Below are 16,733 nucleotides of genomic sequence, written 5' to 3'. Positions count from 1 at the left end.
GTCCTCATCTATAGATGCTCTCTTTTCTTTTTGTAATCAATTTTATGCGTGTACACAAATATTTTTATGTTTCTGATGTCATACAAAGGAAAAGTGGCTTTGGGGACCATCAGCTGCTTTCTGGTATAACTTTAAGCACTTTTTTGAAGACCTTTAAACCAAACTTCTTGTTGTGTCTTGCAGGTGGAGGATGCCATGCTCATGTTTGACAAGACTACCAACAGACATAGAGGTAAGTTGGGGAAACAACCCCCAGCTCTGATGCTACTTTTTCACATTGGTTGGATATTTTGTCTTTAAATGAGGAGTGTGTTGTGAATGGCTTTCTGGGTCAAAGGATAGTTTAATTCCCCATACAACAAGAGTTCCCCTCAGTTGGAGAAGCACCAATCTAGCTGTGAAGTTGTGGATCTTTCTCTCTCAGTGACCATGATTCCGCAGTGATAATATTTGGCTTCAGGTGCTTCAAGAGGTTTTTGATTTTATAAAATCGTCGAATTGGAAGGGACCCTGTGGATCATCTAGTCCAGCCTCCTGCAGTTCAGGAATCTCAACTCAGCATGCATGACAGATGGCCATCCAGCCCCTGCTTAGAAACCTTGAGAATCCACCACCTCCCAAGGGAGACGATTCAGCTGTCAAACAGCTCTTCCTGTCAGAATGTTCTTTCTGATGTTTAGTTGGAATCTCCTTTCTTATAGCTTATATTTGATAAGTTCCCTTTTCAGGCTTTGCTTTGGGTTTCTGTGCTGGTAGACTTGGGATCTGGACAAGTGTGAAAAGTGACAGAACAGTTGCTTAGGTTACGTGGTTACCACTACAACTCTACCTGATGTGGAAGAAACCACAGCCAAAGTTGTTCTAAACGTTTGCACATGATACCTCTCTCTAGTCCCTGACACATTTGATCCCTGGTAAGGGTGGGAGATTGAGTTGTAAACTACATTGCTGTGGCTTCTGTATCCTGTATCCACATGAGAATGTGGGTTAAAAAAAAACAAATCATGGAAGCTATGAAAGCCTTGAACTGACAATTTGAGCAGAGAAAATTTATACTCATAGCAGGGATGAGCTGCCTACAAAATCTTCATGTAGCGGTGAGAGTTTGCACACACTGTTTTCTGCTACTGGTTGTCACCATCTGAAAACTTTATCATCTTCACTAGTAGCCTAGTGGAAAAAGGGGAAACTGTTTAAGACAAATCTTCATTGTACCGCTAGACCTCATGTACACTGGCGACTTCTTTTTTCACTTGTATCCCCTTTCTGGAAATACATGGAAGCTTGCTTGAAATGGAGGCTGTAGCCTGGCCGTTTCCCACTGGCAAATGTGTCACCAAATGTTGAACGTTAGTGCACACAAAGGCATTGAAAAGGAGCAAGGTAGGTCTTTGGTTTTGTGTTTTTGCAAATGAAAGCAAATGCCCATAGAGAGGAATTTTAGAGAGGTCTAGTTCTCTCTCTTGCTGTGGTTTTTCTATATGGTGAGCTGAAGTTCCACTATACATTTGCGCTGCAATTGGTCTGTGATGGCCTCCGTTATGCATACATGATTTAATCCCTGTTTCTTAGCCCATACAAAAGGGCCCAGCATTATAGTAGGCTGGTCAAATAAGCCGTGGATGTCCTCTACAGTTGGTTTCACACAACTGGCAAAGACATTGGACTGTGGATAGATAAATAAGGGTTTATAACTCTGTGGAGGATTCACATGGGGAGTACTGAGTGACCTTGAAGTCTGAAGTCCTCCCAGCTACAATAGAACCTTGGAATGTGTCTTTTACTGCGCTGTGGATACTAAAACACATCCTGAGAAACATCTGGGGGGGTAATGTTTTAGGGGCTAGATCATGGTCAGCGTTGGGCTTTGGAGGCTTTTTTGTGAAATGTAAGCAGGTGGGGTAACACTGCATGAATAAAACCAGTGGAGTGTCAGCCAAGCATCTTGCAGGAGATTTTTGAACAATGGCTCCTGTCTACAGAGCTGCCAATTTGCATCTGTGCCCTCTTGATAGATGCAAAGTTAAAACCTTTGTCTCTCTTGCATTGAGAGTAGTTGTGCTTTTCCCTCCTCAAGGCCCTCAGGTTCACTATTAATGCTTTCTTTCCAAATCGCTGCTTGACTGTTCACCTCTGCCGTTTGTCCACTTGTTTTTCCCTGGAATTTTCAGCATGAAAGCATTTTGAAGTGAGGGCACCCATGTTTTGCATTTGCCAGTTAACTGTCTTGACTAGAAATAAGTGTCCTTTCCAAGTGCAGCTGAGGAGTTTTGGGGGTTACAGTTGACCTTGGTGAACGAGCACAGTCAATGCTATCTGTCTTGTGTGGCATTGGCTTATCAGTGCTTGAACAGGTATGGCATCCACCGTTCCTGCTCCCCGACTGTAACCATGTGTAACATTTCTCACATTTGAATCCAGTTAAAGTTTGGGTTCTTTATTTCCCCTCCTTGAAATCTGATAGCCTGACAGCTTGCAAAGACATAATGAGAAGATGTTCAATAGGGAAGCAGCCAAACAGCCCTGGTGTGGTCTCCATGTGCCATTTCCCTCAGGCAGCACAAAAGGTGGCAAGTTATAGAATGGAAATAGCGAAGGCGCTTTGGTGTCAAATTCTGGGGCTTGATTTTTCTTGTTAAGGGAGTAGATTTTTCCCTCCCAAAAGGATTTAATTAATGTCCCTGAGGCAGACTACAGTAACTTCTTGTTGGCACTTTTTCTCACCTGTAGCTTTGCTGAAGTGTGAGCAGAGCCGATTCCCATCAGTAACTTTTCCACCTTCCCACCTCTTTCAGATTTCGCCCTCTGGCAATGATCTGTGAAGGGTGCTGTGGGTGAAATTAGGCTGTTGCTCCTTGGTGCTGGACTTCCTGGCAGCTGAGCTCCAGGCAAGCTGCAGCCTGCTTGAGAACAGCTGTCCTAGTTGATAGGAAAGTGTGAGGCAGCCTTCCCTTGGGCAGCCTCCCAGAATCTGTCTAGATTGGCCAAGCAATGGAAGTCCCTACTGATTGGTGGCATTGGGCATGAATGTTGGCAACATTTCTCTCCGCCTTCCCGTCTTCCTCCCTTCTTTTGGTCTGCATCTAAGCTGAGGAAACGAGAGAACATAGCAAGCTTATCCCTCTGTGGCATCATCTGCACTACACATTTAAAGCAGTATCATACCACTTTCAACAGTTATGGCTTCTCCCAAAGAATCCTGGGAGCTCTAGCTTGTTTAGGGTGCTGAGAGTTATGAGATACCCCATGTCGTCTCACAGAGCTACAGTCCCCAGGATATCCTTATTCCTTGGGAAGAGAGATGGACTGTTAAATCACTCTGGGAATTGTAGTTCTGTGTGGGAAATGAGAGACTCCAGACAAAGCCCTTGTTCAGAATCTCAGGAATCTTCGTAAGGACTCATCATACCCCCAGATCGACTCACCCGGTTTGCAACTGATGTGCCTGCAAGTGGAGAGGAAGCATATATAAGCACTTCCAGAAGGAAAAGATAATTGAGCTATGTGGTCTTTGGCTGACCTGCACATAGTATATCACAACCATTGCAACGTTCCCTCTGTTTGGCTCCATATACAGCACAGATCAGCCAGAGCCCATGGAGGTCAGTTACCTTTACCAAGGGAGCATCAGTTTACACAAGGCCTCCCAGCGATCAGATTGTGTTGTAACCTGACTGCCACCTCTGTTCTGCTGTCTGGGGAGAATAGAGTTCTTCTCATTATGGCGGCATCACACACACACACACACTGCACTCAGAAATTTAGCATGGTAGGAATGCCAGTCTTCCCCCTGACTTGCTATATTTCTATGTGCAAATATTCCCCCTCTCTTTATTTTCTAATTTGGAGGAGCATTTCATTATGTGGCCTAAAGAAGTACAGTGCAGATCCATTAGATTTGCTCCAACTCATTGAGAAGTAGGCCAAAAAAATGCATTGTTTCAATACCTAACTCTTGGTATAATGTCGATATAAGCCACACCCACCCACACCATGTTTAACACTAAACCCAATGACTGAGGTGGAGGCAGATATAGTTTATGGTTTCTGTTTCCAATTGGAAACAGAGCTCCCAAGAGTTGTCCCATCGATTTCTCAAGCACCGAACTGCTTAGTGTTTATACTCTGAGAAAAGGAAGGCATTTCGCCAATGGCTGCTCCGATTGTCTTATAAGCCACAAATGTGTCAGCTTCTTGGAGTAATGTGTGTAGTGAATTTGTTTAGGGAATCTGCCAAACAAAAGTTTAGAGCCTTCGAGTAAAATCAGGGTCTGTTACAAGCCCAGGAAATTTCGCATGAGGACAGTAGCCAAACCCCATTTCCTACAATGCCAAACAGCTGGTGAGAGGAAAGCCTTACCTCACCTTCCACTGTCACGGCAGAACCGGGAGCTCAGAAAACTGGAGTAAAAATGATCAGCTTGTATTCTCTTAAATGTTTGCATTTCAAATAATGCTTCCCAGAACTCCCATCTCCTTCCCCCCATCCCCAATAAAATGAGACCGATTGCAACTTACCTCATAGGGCTGCTGTAAGTGTAATGCTCTATTCTGCCAGATAAAATGTAAGAAAGAAAAAAGGAATGTGGAAATGTTTTAAAGATGTGTCAGAGAGAGAAGGGGAGGGAGGGGGAAGCCAACATGTTTGTGCACTGTGCATGTTAGCTGCCCAACTTAAAGAGGGGGTGGGTGGGACTAGATTTAAGAGGGTCTCATCTCTTTTGATGCTGAACTGCCTTGATGCTGGTAGAGGAGAAAAGGTTGATATGAACTAGGGAGTGTGCTACAGGAGATGTATATATCAAAGTTTTAGAACTGAATTGTAATAATAAAAGATAGTTGGCAGCAAATTATTTTATAAATTAATTCCAAACTATATTGAGGTGTTTGGGGTCAATTGGAATCGCTTCTCTTCGTCTCATGGAGTGAGTAGAATTTCAATACCTGTGTGTGCATTCCACAAGGACAAAACTAGATAAAGATTATCAAATACATTGTAAATTAGATATAAAACAAATGATAAAAGTATGGTTGTGATGTGATTACTGCCAATTGTGTTGCTGTTCTGATCACTGAGAATAGGTAAGGTCAGAAGTAGGCATATTCTGTGAGAAATGCGGGTTCTGAAATCAGCCCCTAGTGGGGATATTTACTTATTTGTGCACTTGTGCGGAAACTGGACATTGTGATAGTATGCTCTACGTATCAGAATGCAGTTCCCACCAATGTGCAAGAAAATGAAGGTGGAGCCAATTTGAAAGCACACCATGGGCATGTCCAGTAGCTGCTTTCCCATGCTGTGAACACCAACCCTACCCTCTATCAGCTACATGATTCAGAGTGCATTTTTGGCATCATTGCATCTAGCTCCCCCCATGTTCACAGTACCTTTCAGAGACACTGGAAATGCAGGGGGAGAAGAGCTAAGAGCTAAGAGCCACAGCCTTTGCTATTGCTTTTGGTTCTCCCTGCTTGTTCAGGGCCTCTTTCTTCCTAGCCAGCCTGATAGAATACTACTTTTCTCCCTGTCTTTGGCTTACAATCCCGACCCAAAGGGATACCTGTGCTTGCTGTCTAATTTCTTTTTCTCATTCTGAGTTCCTTTGTTCCCACCAAGAGACTGGAATAAGGGGTTGGAGTCCAGGCCAGGCATTTTCTGGTCAACAAGTTCAAAAGTGACTTGTTAGCAGTATGCAGTTCCTGAGATTCAGGTTCTTCTTTCCTCCTGCACAACCAAGTTGATCACTGCCATTTCTGTATTTATTTCAATGTGATCCTAATGAAGTCCTCTTTTTCATGTGCACATTGAGGCAGACACTTTCTGCCTGTGCTGCTGTCACACCACTCCAAGCCATTACATCTTCGACGAGAAGCATGTAAATGTAATGTTTTTTGTTCAATTCTTAGAGTGAACTGCAACAAATGCAGGATCCAGAGGGAAGTAGAAAAAGGTGTTTGGGAAACCTGGTGTTATCAGGTGCAAACATGAGTGACAAGCCATCGGAGGGCAGATTCTCCTGTCAAAACATCTTTCCGTTTATCTTATCTAGCACAGAGTTAACGACTGTCGATTAGGGCTGCTTCTACAGAGGACACTTTTGACATCAACAGAGACCTCTAAGGTAAACTGGCAAAAGCCCTTTTGCTTGGAAGCAAGGCAGGTGTGGATTTTGAGGACTTTTATTGGCTCTGGTTTGTTTTATAGCCTCACTTTACGACTGGTCTCAGCAGTGTCTCTGTGCACGTTTAGCATTGTTATGTGAGCTGCATTTGAAAGATTCAGAGAAACAAGGACAAGGAATTCATTCAGGAGAAACGGAGAATTCAGTGGGGCAGGAGCTGTCCATAAGGAACAGGCCTAGCCATGTCTGCGCAACAGGACCTGCTGGTTAGACTAGGCTCATCCCTCTGAGGACTGCAACAAGAAGTTAGGCGTGCGCTTGCTAGCTTCTGCAAGAGACCCGTGGAGACACAGCGCCTTTATCAAAGTGTTGCCTGGGGAACCAGTTCGGATCCATTCCTACCAGCAGGGCCAAATATGCTGGCCTTGTCAAGATGTATGAAAAGGACAGGTCCTTGGGGATGTTTGGCACAGACTTGTCGCTTTTGTCCAGGGCTTGGAAAGAGGCGTATTTTAAATTTCAAGCCATAGCATCTATTTGGGGGCAGAATCATCCCCTCCTCGGTGCATACAGTTACTCAGTTTCACTGTCTCCCTCTTCCACATACCTCAGTGCTATTTTTTTAACACTACTGTTAACAAAACATGTTTTTATTGGTGTGATGTGCTACGATACGTGTGTGTTGGGGAAGCAGGATTCTAGCTGCTCCTTTGCTTTGCCTCCCTAACATTCACATTGCCCTGCACCAACCGCATCTTATGGGTTATTGAGTCATACTTCAGTACACCAGCACCTTTGACTGCTGTTTTACAATGTCCCCTCCAACTCCCAGAAAACCAGGAAGAATAACTTTTCTTCAGCCTATCAGCTTTGGTAGGCTACTGATGTGAATCCTACCACTATCACCAACTGAAACGGATCCCGCCACTGGTTACCAATTACAGCGGATCGCATCTCTATACAATTCTATAACCTCCATAGGTTAACTTGTGGTTTTGTGTGAGATAAAACTTTAATACTTGGAGACTCAGGCAGAAGTTGAACAAATAAGAAAGATTTATTTTACAGAACAAAGCTGGTAGAACAAATGATGCGTCAGGTGATAAAGCTCTTTCAGGAAACAGTCAGTTCTAATTATATTAAATTTAGTGGATGTTACAAGCTTCTGAAAAGTTAGCAAACACACAGCTTCTTTTAAACTTCAGTTACGTATTTTCAATTATTACTCTTCAGTCAGATGTTACAGGTTTCTAGACTAGATGGTAAATGCTTAGGTTCTTTCACATTGTTTCACTTCGGTTCCTTAGACTTAATTGTTGCAGTGTTACAGCTTGTTACTTGGGTTTTTAACAAGGTGGTACTTCCTGTCAGTTTCCCAGCCTCCTATGAATCTCACTCCTGAGGTACATCTCGCAGTATTACAGATCCAGGGGATCACCAGACCCTTCTTAACTGGTTTGGGATTCTTCCCTTTCTAGAAGATCACTCCCTTCCTGACCAAAACGAGACCCAGGTAGAGTGTATCCTCACAGCTCTACTTCTCCTTGCCCAAACTCAGCCCTCCAGTTAACTCTTGTCTGAATGCTCTCACAAGACACTACAAACTGTCATTCTATCTAAGCTCAGAAACTCCTTTCTCTTGACTGTAGATGTGGATGAGAGTGGATGTTACACACACCTCAGAACCAACTCTCTAACTCTCCTTCCAGCTTTTCCCCTTAAACTCTCTGCTAAGCTCTCTCCCAACTATCTCCCAACTATCTTGGGAATGGCTCCTTTTATATTCCCTCCCAAAGTGCTGGCTCCACCCCACTCTACCAATCAGAGAGAGGCTCCAGCCCTCTGGTGGAATCCTGAGGCACTGCATCCGCAGACTCTGGCCTAGCTCAGCTGTCCCTAAGGCTTTTTACATGCCTGCTCTCCAAACGAGCTTCAACTGGCTTAATGCAGTTTTTGTCAATAGGCAGCTTGTTGGCAGAAGCTGCATTAAGCCCTTCCATCGACAGGGCTCTAATCCTGGTTGGATTCCACCCCTGCTCCATAAATGATAGAGTCCAACACCATAATTGTGCGCTCATGTGCAAACAACATGCTGCTCTCTCTTGCCCATATGTAAATGAGAACTAATGCATTTCAGTACCATGGTAGAGAACTGAGTCACCGTCTGGGTGCTCCCCCAAGGGGCATGCTTGTCTGGCCTGTAGCATCTCCTTCCTGCTCCCTCGCCATGCAATTGTGCTTGGAAATCAGCCTTCTATTGTAGCCAGTTTAAAGCTTTCCCTGAGCTTAATTGTAGAGTGTTTGACTGGGTTTTGGTGAGGGATGGGGGGCTCACAGCTGGAGAAGGAAGAGTTAGCCCACCCCTCTCTGTGAATTGCAGTCCTCCCTCCTGCTGAAAACGCCAGCCTCTCGTTTTTTCAGATGGTCACAGTCAGAGAGGGAGCAGCGGGTTGGTGTGTCTGTGGCCACCCCACAGCATGCAGCCTTGGGCCAAAACAGTTTCCCCACCTCTGATGTGGTGGTTGGAGTGTTGGACTTAGACTAGCGAGACCCTGATTCAAATTCCTACCAACCCACAAAGCTCATTCAGTGATTTGAGGTCAGTCATACATTCTCAGGCAGAGCTACGTCACCAGGCTGCTGTGAGGGTTAAAGGTGGGCTCATGCATGCCACCCTGAGCTTTTTGTAGAAAGAGCAGTCTAACGTGGTAGATTGCAGTGGGTTGTCAATAGCTTTCTCAATCAGAGCAGCATTTGCCAAAGGAACAGGGACGCGGACTTATAAAAAATATTGGGGGGGCCCGGGAAAGCTCGTGGAATGTAAATAAGCTCATGAATATGCAAATAAGCTCATGAATATGCAAATAAAGTGGCGCCGCCCCCTCGTGAGCGAATAGGGGAGAGCGTGCTGCTGCCTATTTATCAGCTCCGGAACAGCTGATATGCGGGAAACCTGGGGCTAGAGGCAGGAGCCCCCGCCCCCGGGGATTCCCTAATCTCGCGGGGGACGGCCGGGGCTCTCCGGCTAGGGCGCGCGGCTGGCTGGCTGGCTGGCGAGGGAGCAGGTGGGGAGGAGGCGGGGGACGGCGGCGGCGCCCGAGATTATTGGGGGGGCTGAGCCCCCCAAAAAAATTTTTTGAGGGGGCTCAAGCCCCCTCAAGCCCCATGGAGTCGGCGCCTATGCAAAGGAAGGATAGATCCAATGAATGCAAAAACTTGTTTCGGCTTGTACAGATGTGAAATTCGACATACTGCATCCATATAAAAGGAAGAAGGGGGTATCCCTATGAAAGGGAAAGTTCCCAGTGCTCCATTTGATGTACCAGGATGAATAGTGCTCTGTTGAAGTTATACCTAGGGAGCTGCTTTATGCTGAACCAGATTGCTGGTCCATCTAGCTCAGAACTGACAGGCATGATGGCTCTTCAGGATTTCAGACAAGGGACACAATCCACCAGTCAGTTTTCCTGCACAAGTCTTGTTTGGTACATTGGTGGTTGACAGGAGAACTGCCTGCTTTATTGTTTCCTCTGTAATTTGGGAGTTAAGGATAGAGTTTAGCTCTGTTGATAAGTATAGTTTAGCCTAGCAGCTGCCCACTCACCTGGAGCAAATAATGATTCCTTCTGGGTCAGGAACTTGTCAGGCCCACCACTCAAAACACCCATCTGACAACTAGGAGAGTGTAGGCAGGCAAGCAGGCTGGTTATTCTGTACAAGACTGTGATAAAGTGTTCATAGGCTGTTTTTCTGTTTATAATCCCTCACCCCACCCCAAAAAAGAGTTGGGGTGGGGTTAAATAGCGTATTAAAAGAGTTCTCTTGACTCTCTCTAAAAAGTTGATTGAGCCCCTTTTAAAAGTACCAGGATCAATCTTGAAAGGATTAAGTAATTGGAATGGGGGGAAAGTTTTATTTTGTTATCCTTGCAGCCTCCTAGATAAGATCTTAAACTCAGCAGTAGTTATTGATCTTGCGGGCTGGAAAGGATCTCTCAAGATGATGTCCTTCTAACTTCATTAGGTAAGAGAGCTCCAAAAGGCACACCGGCTCTTGCTGAGCATGCAGAGCAGGTGAGCCAGGCTGGCTTGGGAGGCTGGCAGGGTCCAGCTCTCGTCCAGGCCCATACACTGGCAGAAAGGCTGTTTGCCCCAAGAGCCATCCTTGCTTTTCACAGGGCATCTAAGAAGGTGGGAGGCGGCGTGAAGGGGTTCTTGCTGTGAGGTGAGTGAGGAATCGGGAGGCCCAGTAATCAGGATGGGTGAAAACCAGGCTGCAGGTTCAAGGAGCAGACGGACAAACCAGGAGGCAGGCTCAAAGATTAAGCCCAAAGTTGGGACTGAAGGACAGTCACAGAACATAGAACCACACCAGACTCAGGAAAGATTTCATTGATTGCAACAGGAAGCCCTATTATATCTCTCTCCAGGAGGATCCAGTGGCCTTGGTGGCACTTCACTGCCCAGAAACATGCTGCAACATATGTCATGTGGTAGTTCACCATACAGGGTGGCTGTACACAGGTTGGAAGCCTCTCAATTTAAGTCTCATCAGGACCTCACAAAGGACTTTGTTATTCATAGAATCATAGAATTGCAGAGTGGGAAGTGACCACAGGGGTCATCTAGTCCAACCCCCAGGAATAGTCAGGTGAAAGGTAGGTGGAGGTCTTGATGCTGTAGGGATGCAGGGAGGATCAGGCAGCAGGGTCCTGGTCATGAGGAGATAGCCTTGCAAGTTTGGTGGTCCCAGATTCTAGATTGGTATTGAATGTTGCCGTTCCACTCACACAGCAGACTTCCACTTCTGCAACAGAACTACCCCCTCCTCTGCTCTCCCATGCAGCAGCTCCCCGCGCCCCCACTCCTGGCAAAAACTGATCCAGAAAGTTGGGGGAATCTCTGGAGCAGATTTTGGGAGCACACTGGGACAGAAGAGGAAGTGCCATTTCACAAGCGAGACTGCTCACACAGCATGGGATACAACCCTCCCTTTCTACCCTGCTGCACTCGTTTCTCACCCAGGCACTTATTATTGGCTATCTCCTACCTACTTTCTGCTCATTCTCAGCAGTTACGCTTTAAGCAAACTAGGAACACTTGTTCAGACAAGCCCTGATTCTACTGGGTCAGTGTGTGTGTGTGTGTGTGTGTGTGTGTGTGTGGTGTCTCAGATACCATAAAAGGGAATTTCAACTTAGTTTAGCGGTGTAACCCTTCAGCAATCTCTCTCTGCCCCACATCATCACCCTCCCTCCCTCCCTCCCTTTGGATTTTGCTTTTAAAGAAAGACGAGGAATTTGGCTTCCAGCAAATCTTGATAAATAAAAGTAATTGTCTAGGTATGGCCAGTTGGTGTAATCACTCTGTTTATTGAAGGAGACAGGAATGATGTTGTTGGTGAGATATTGTCTAAGCTCCGGCTCAGGATAATGTTTTTCTAAGGAGAAAAATAGCCTTTCATTGTTCTGTACGGATGCCAGGAATTCACTTCTGTAGCCGACCTCTGAAATTCTAATTGACGTTTTTATCTACACTATATAAAGATGATTAAGAATTGCTGCCGTTGTTTGTTTATTGCTGTCTGGCTCAAGCAAAACAAAGTCATGCATTTAAAAAAAAAATTAAAGAAAGATCCTGCAGAAGTTTACCAACAAATGGATTTAGAAGAGGCAGTTCCATTGCCTAATTTGGCAGTAGCCTTAAGTTGCTTGTGACGGAGTTCTTTCTTGCCTTCCAAATTCTGCTGCTAAATCACAGGTCTTGCACATACCTTCAAGTGACCCTTGGTTCCATTTAACAGTCACTGGAAATTTAACACTTTCTCACTTTGACCATCCTCCAAGGAGCTGTGCACATGTGGTATACATGGGATTATCGGTCATCGTTTATATCATTTTTAAACAAAAATCATAAGTATTTTTTAAATTAAACCAAGTTATTTATAGAATATGTACAAAAAATCCATTAAATAAATATATATATATATATGCTTTCGTAGATTTTCACGGGTACAGGAATGCAGGTTTTGGTGTCTTCGGGTGTCTTCCCGTGTAAGAGTCGGGGTGTCTGTGCGACGTTTCGACGAGGTCTCACTCGTCATCTTCAGGCTGGTGCTTTCGGCTTCTTGTTACTTACACCAGATTCTGCTCTGTTCCAGTAACAAGAAGCCGAAAGCACCAGCCTGAAGATGACGAGTGAGACCTCGTCGAAACGTCGCACAGACACCCCGACTCTTACACGGGAAGACACCCGAAGACACCAAAACCTGCATATATATATATATATGCATGCAGGTTTTGGTGTCTTCGGGTGTCTTCCCGTGTAAGAGTCGGGGTGTCTGTGCGACGTTTCGACGAGGTCTCACTCGTCATCTTCAGGCTGGTGCTTTCGGCTTCTTGTTACTGGAACAGAGCAGAATCTGGTGTTTGAGTTCCTATAAATACTGTTGAGGGGTGTGGTGTATAGCCTCCAACGTTCTGGGCAGAGAGGAAGTTCCTAGATTAGTGTGCCTTTTCTTCTTTTGTTCCTTAATTACTTGAGGGATATCTTGGGTGATTTCATGAGTGATATTCTGAATACCACTGGGTGGGTCATTAAGTGTAGATTAGTTGCTAAAGCTTTCGTGTCTTGACCTCTTGAGCTTGTGAAGAGTTTTTCTGAGAAGATGGCTGTGCTGCATTTATTTGTGCTCTGGCTTGGCTTCGTGTATAGGGGCGAGCTGTGGTTTTGTGCCTTGTGCCAGCCAGATCTGTGTAGGGATTGCAGGGGGGTGCAGCATCCGGAGGTGCCACTATAGTTTGGCTACTGGATGGAGTCTGTAATATGTCTGTGGAGAGGGTCTGGGTTTGGGTCTGGTGTGGTTGATTGGTGACGGCGTTCTGTGTGCCTCTGGTTCTGGTGTCGGTTTTTGTGGGGAGGGCTAATTTCCAGATGTCTGGCAGGCGGGACGTGTCGTCACGCTTGTTCATGTTGTGAGGGTGTTTCTCTATCTCGATGGCTTCCATGATTATTCTCTTGTGGTGATGTTCCATGTTAAAGAGCAATTTGGAATCTGCAAAATTAATTTCGTGTCCTGTTTCTTTCATGTGTTGGAAAAGAGAGGAAGTTTTTTCTTCTTTTTTGACGGCATTCTTGTGTTCTGCGATACGTGCATTTATTCGTCTGTTTGTTTGTCCAATGTACGTGGCTGGGCAGACTTTGCAGGGTATTTCATAGACCCCTTGGTTTTCCAGCTGGATTTTGTCTTTTGGGTTTCTGAGGATATTGGCTATTTTTTGGTTGGTGCAGAAGGCTATTTTGATATTGTGTTTATGGAGGATTTTGCTGATTTTGTCTGTAGTGCCCTTGATATAAGGAAGGAGGGCCATGCCATTGTTTTCTTCTGTGTCTTGGTTTTTGGGGGGTGTTTCTTTTTGGATTAGCTTCGTAACCCTGTTTTTCTGGTATCCATTGGCGATTAACACATTTGAGAGATTCTGTAACTCAGTTGTCAAGTGGTCTTTGTCAGCCAGGCGTTTGGTTCTGGAGATGAGAGTCTTGGCTACGGAGTTTATTTGTGCAGGGTGGTGGTGTGATTGTGCATGTAAGTAGCGGTTGGTGTGTGTTTTTTTCCGGTAGATAGTGTGTCCTAGGGAGCCATCAGGTTTTTTGTAGATTAGGACGTCAAGAAAGGGGAGTTGGTTGTTGTCTTCTATTTCCATAGTGAATTGTATTTTGGGGTGTAGGCTGTTGAGATGTGTGAGGAAGCTATCTAGTTTTTCTTTCCCGTGTGGCCAAATTACAAAGGTGTCATCAACATATCTGAGCCAAAGTTTGGGTTTGTGTTCTGACTTGTCTAAAGCATTGGTTTCAAAGTGTTCCATGTACAAATTTGCGATGACCGGTGAGAGGGGTGATCCCATAGGTGCTCCTTCTATCTGTTTGTATCTTTGTCCATTGTGGATGAAGTACGTGTTGGTTAGGCAGTGGTTGGTCAGGTCCAGGATGTATTTGGGGGGGTTGTATTTGTTTTGAATGGCTGTCAAGGCTTCATTAATGGGCACTTGAGTGAAGAGAGATACAACATCGAAGCTCACAAGTAGGTCATCGGGATGTAGGTATTGCTTCTTTATTGTTTCTATGAACTGGAAGGAGTTAGTAACGTGTGAAGCGATGGATTCTGCATAGGGCTGAAGTTGCTTAGCGAGAAATTTAGCGAGATTTTGTAGAGGTGAGCCTATGGAGCTGACTATTGGTCTGAGTGGTGTTCCTTCTTTGTGTATCTTGGGGAGACCGTAGAGTTTGGGGCATCTGGATTAAGGAAGGATTAAGTAATTAAGGAACAAAAGAAGAAAAGGCACACTAATCTAGGAACTTCCTCTCTGCCCAGAACGTTGGAGGCTATACACCACACCCCTCAACAGTATTTATAGGAACTCAAACACCAGATTCTGCTCTGTTCCAGTAACAAGAAGCCGAAAGCACCAGCCTGAAGATGACGAGTGAGACCTCGTCGAAACGTCGCCCAGACACCCCGACTCTTACACGGGAAGACACCCGAAGACACCAAAACCTGCATTCCTGTACCCGTGAAAATCTACGAAAGCAAATATATATATATATATGTATTTTACACCCAATTCCCCCTTTCCAGCCTCCTGATCTTGCAACAGACCTGTGAAGTCGCTTGGGTTGAGGGACCATGCCTTGTTGTCAGAGCCCTAAATAGTCTCCAGCCCTTAAAAGCATTTTTGGAATGTTGGGTGCTCTGCTGCTTGCAAGTATTAGGGCAAATTCAGAAAATCAATGTGTGCCTTCCGAGGCTTCAGTAAGAAGGAATGGGTTGCCAGTGAAAAAAGGAGCATGGTTTGAATAGTGTTGTATTGTCTCATAAAGAAACCTGGAAAATGAAGAGTTTGTAGGAAGCCTTTAAAAATTACTGTTGTTGAGTGGTGGTGGGGGGGGGGTTGCTGTTAAATCTTATAATGGTACAGTAGGGAGGGGAATAAGGAATCAGAGGGACTATGTGGACACGGAAGGACCATTAAAGAACAAATGGAATTTTATACCTCTCAACAAGTATGCACCGATTGTTATCCTCACAAAAGTATTGTGGGCACACCTTGTTTCAGAAACTTATTCATAGAATGTAATTTCAAAATGAAAATGAAAATATGGCTGGAAGTGTTTATACAGCAGCACAAGCTGCTGAGGTCCCTTCATATGGCAATATTTGATATACTATAAATCCTACTTGGGTTTATAGATCTTAACTTGTGGTTATGCCACGTGACATATTTACAGGCACTCTAAGCACTGTACAAAGATTAATTATAAAGTATTGGTGTCGTAAAGAACTTCTAATGTATGTGATGCTTAGTGGCTGTCGTCATAAACGCCCTTGTCCAGCAATTTGCTTGTGTATGCCCCACAGAAGGTATAGTGGCTGTAGTCATTCCCTGATCCACAGGGAACAGCTTTATTTCCAGATCAGAGGTGGCAGTGTCAAAATTGGCAGAAAACTCTCTTCTCTTACATGAATAGTGTCCACTGGTTGCAAAAGCTGCAGAGAAGTTGACGATTCACACTCGCTCCCATCTATATCACCATTTAATTCATTTTCCATCAGAGTTGAGAAACCTGGTGCTTTTCATTAATGTTATTTAATTGGAAATTAAGAGAGGAAATTAAGCAAGGATTCATTAAGGACTTGAAGCCCTCTCTTGTTTCAGTTTTCTTCATGCCAGCCAGACTGGAGTAGCCATCAAGACTGCCTCCCATTAGACCTTTGGTTCTATATTTGTTTTCATATCCTTTTCCTCCTGACCAGCTTGTTCCAATAGCTATCATTACATCATCAATTTCATGTAGGGAGGGAGGGTGATGGCTCCCTGCTGTGCTGATGGCAACATGAACGCTATCAGGCCAGCCTTGTGCATTCTGATGTTGCTCCATGTTTAAAAGTCTGTTTGACAGACTTTGGCATACTAGAATCTGGAGCAGTTCTGACTCAGGTTTTATTTAAGATTCATAACTCCTTTTCAGTGCAAACTAAAAACCTGGTCAAATGGATATATTTATTATTACATTTATAGCCATTCGTCCCTCCCAAAAGGAGCCCATGATAGCCCTCAGTGGTTTGGCCAAAGTAAATGGTTTTAAATGTGAATGTGGTGACATAAGTTGCTAAAATTACAGGCACTTTGCTTCTTCCCCTATGCCTTCTGATGTTACCCTGCTGGAAGCTAAGCCATGATCTGGCTTAGCATTGCACCAGAACCTTGGTTTGTGGTTTGTTTCTCTCCAGACAAAACAGTGAGGTGTAACCTGAGCTTGTTTGTTTGGTTATTGTGTGTGTGTGTGTCTAAATTTTCAAAAGATTATAAACATAACACAGAAGTTCCCATTTCCCAGATGATCAGTTTATCAGATCTTGACATAGCCTTGTTAGTGAACTTGGTGAATGCCAGTTGTTGAAACATTCATTAGAAAATCTTGTAAAAGGGTCTCATATTTTGTTAACATCTGCATCATGTTTGCTATTCAAAGCATACACACTTTTCTTGTAAATTTTTCAGATAAAGCAACAGTCTGTCACCATTGTGTGATATGTAGATGCTCAAGTCCTTTC

General features: G+C 44.5%; 1 protein-coding gene across 43 annotated transcripts in view; it reads left to right on the top strand.

The window, feature by feature from the left end:
* Positions 1-16,733, top strand: part of MSI2 (musashi RNA binding protein 2) — a 410,358-nt gene that overhangs the window by 222,776 nt on the left and 170,849 nt on the right. For all 43 annotated transcript variants that reach the window (XR_014214082.1, XR_014214083.1, XR_014214084.1 and 40 more), the window contains one exon: positions 184-232. Coding sequence is in view for 40 of the 43 variants with exons in the window: in XM_082201257.1 (XP_082057383.1) it covers positions 184-232 (49 nt within the window). In the remaining 3 variants the exon portion in view is untranslated. The remainder of the gene's footprint in view (positions 1-183; positions 233-16,733) is intronic.

This window comes from Podarcis vaucheri (genome assembly GCF_965113315.1).
Source record: "Podarcis vaucheri genome assembly, chromosome: 15".
Classification (NCBI taxonomy): domain Eukaryota; kingdom Metazoa; phylum Chordata; class Lepidosauria; order Squamata; family Lacertidae; genus Podarcis; species Podarcis vaucheri.
This window is presented reverse-complemented; position numbering and strand designations above follow the sequence as displayed.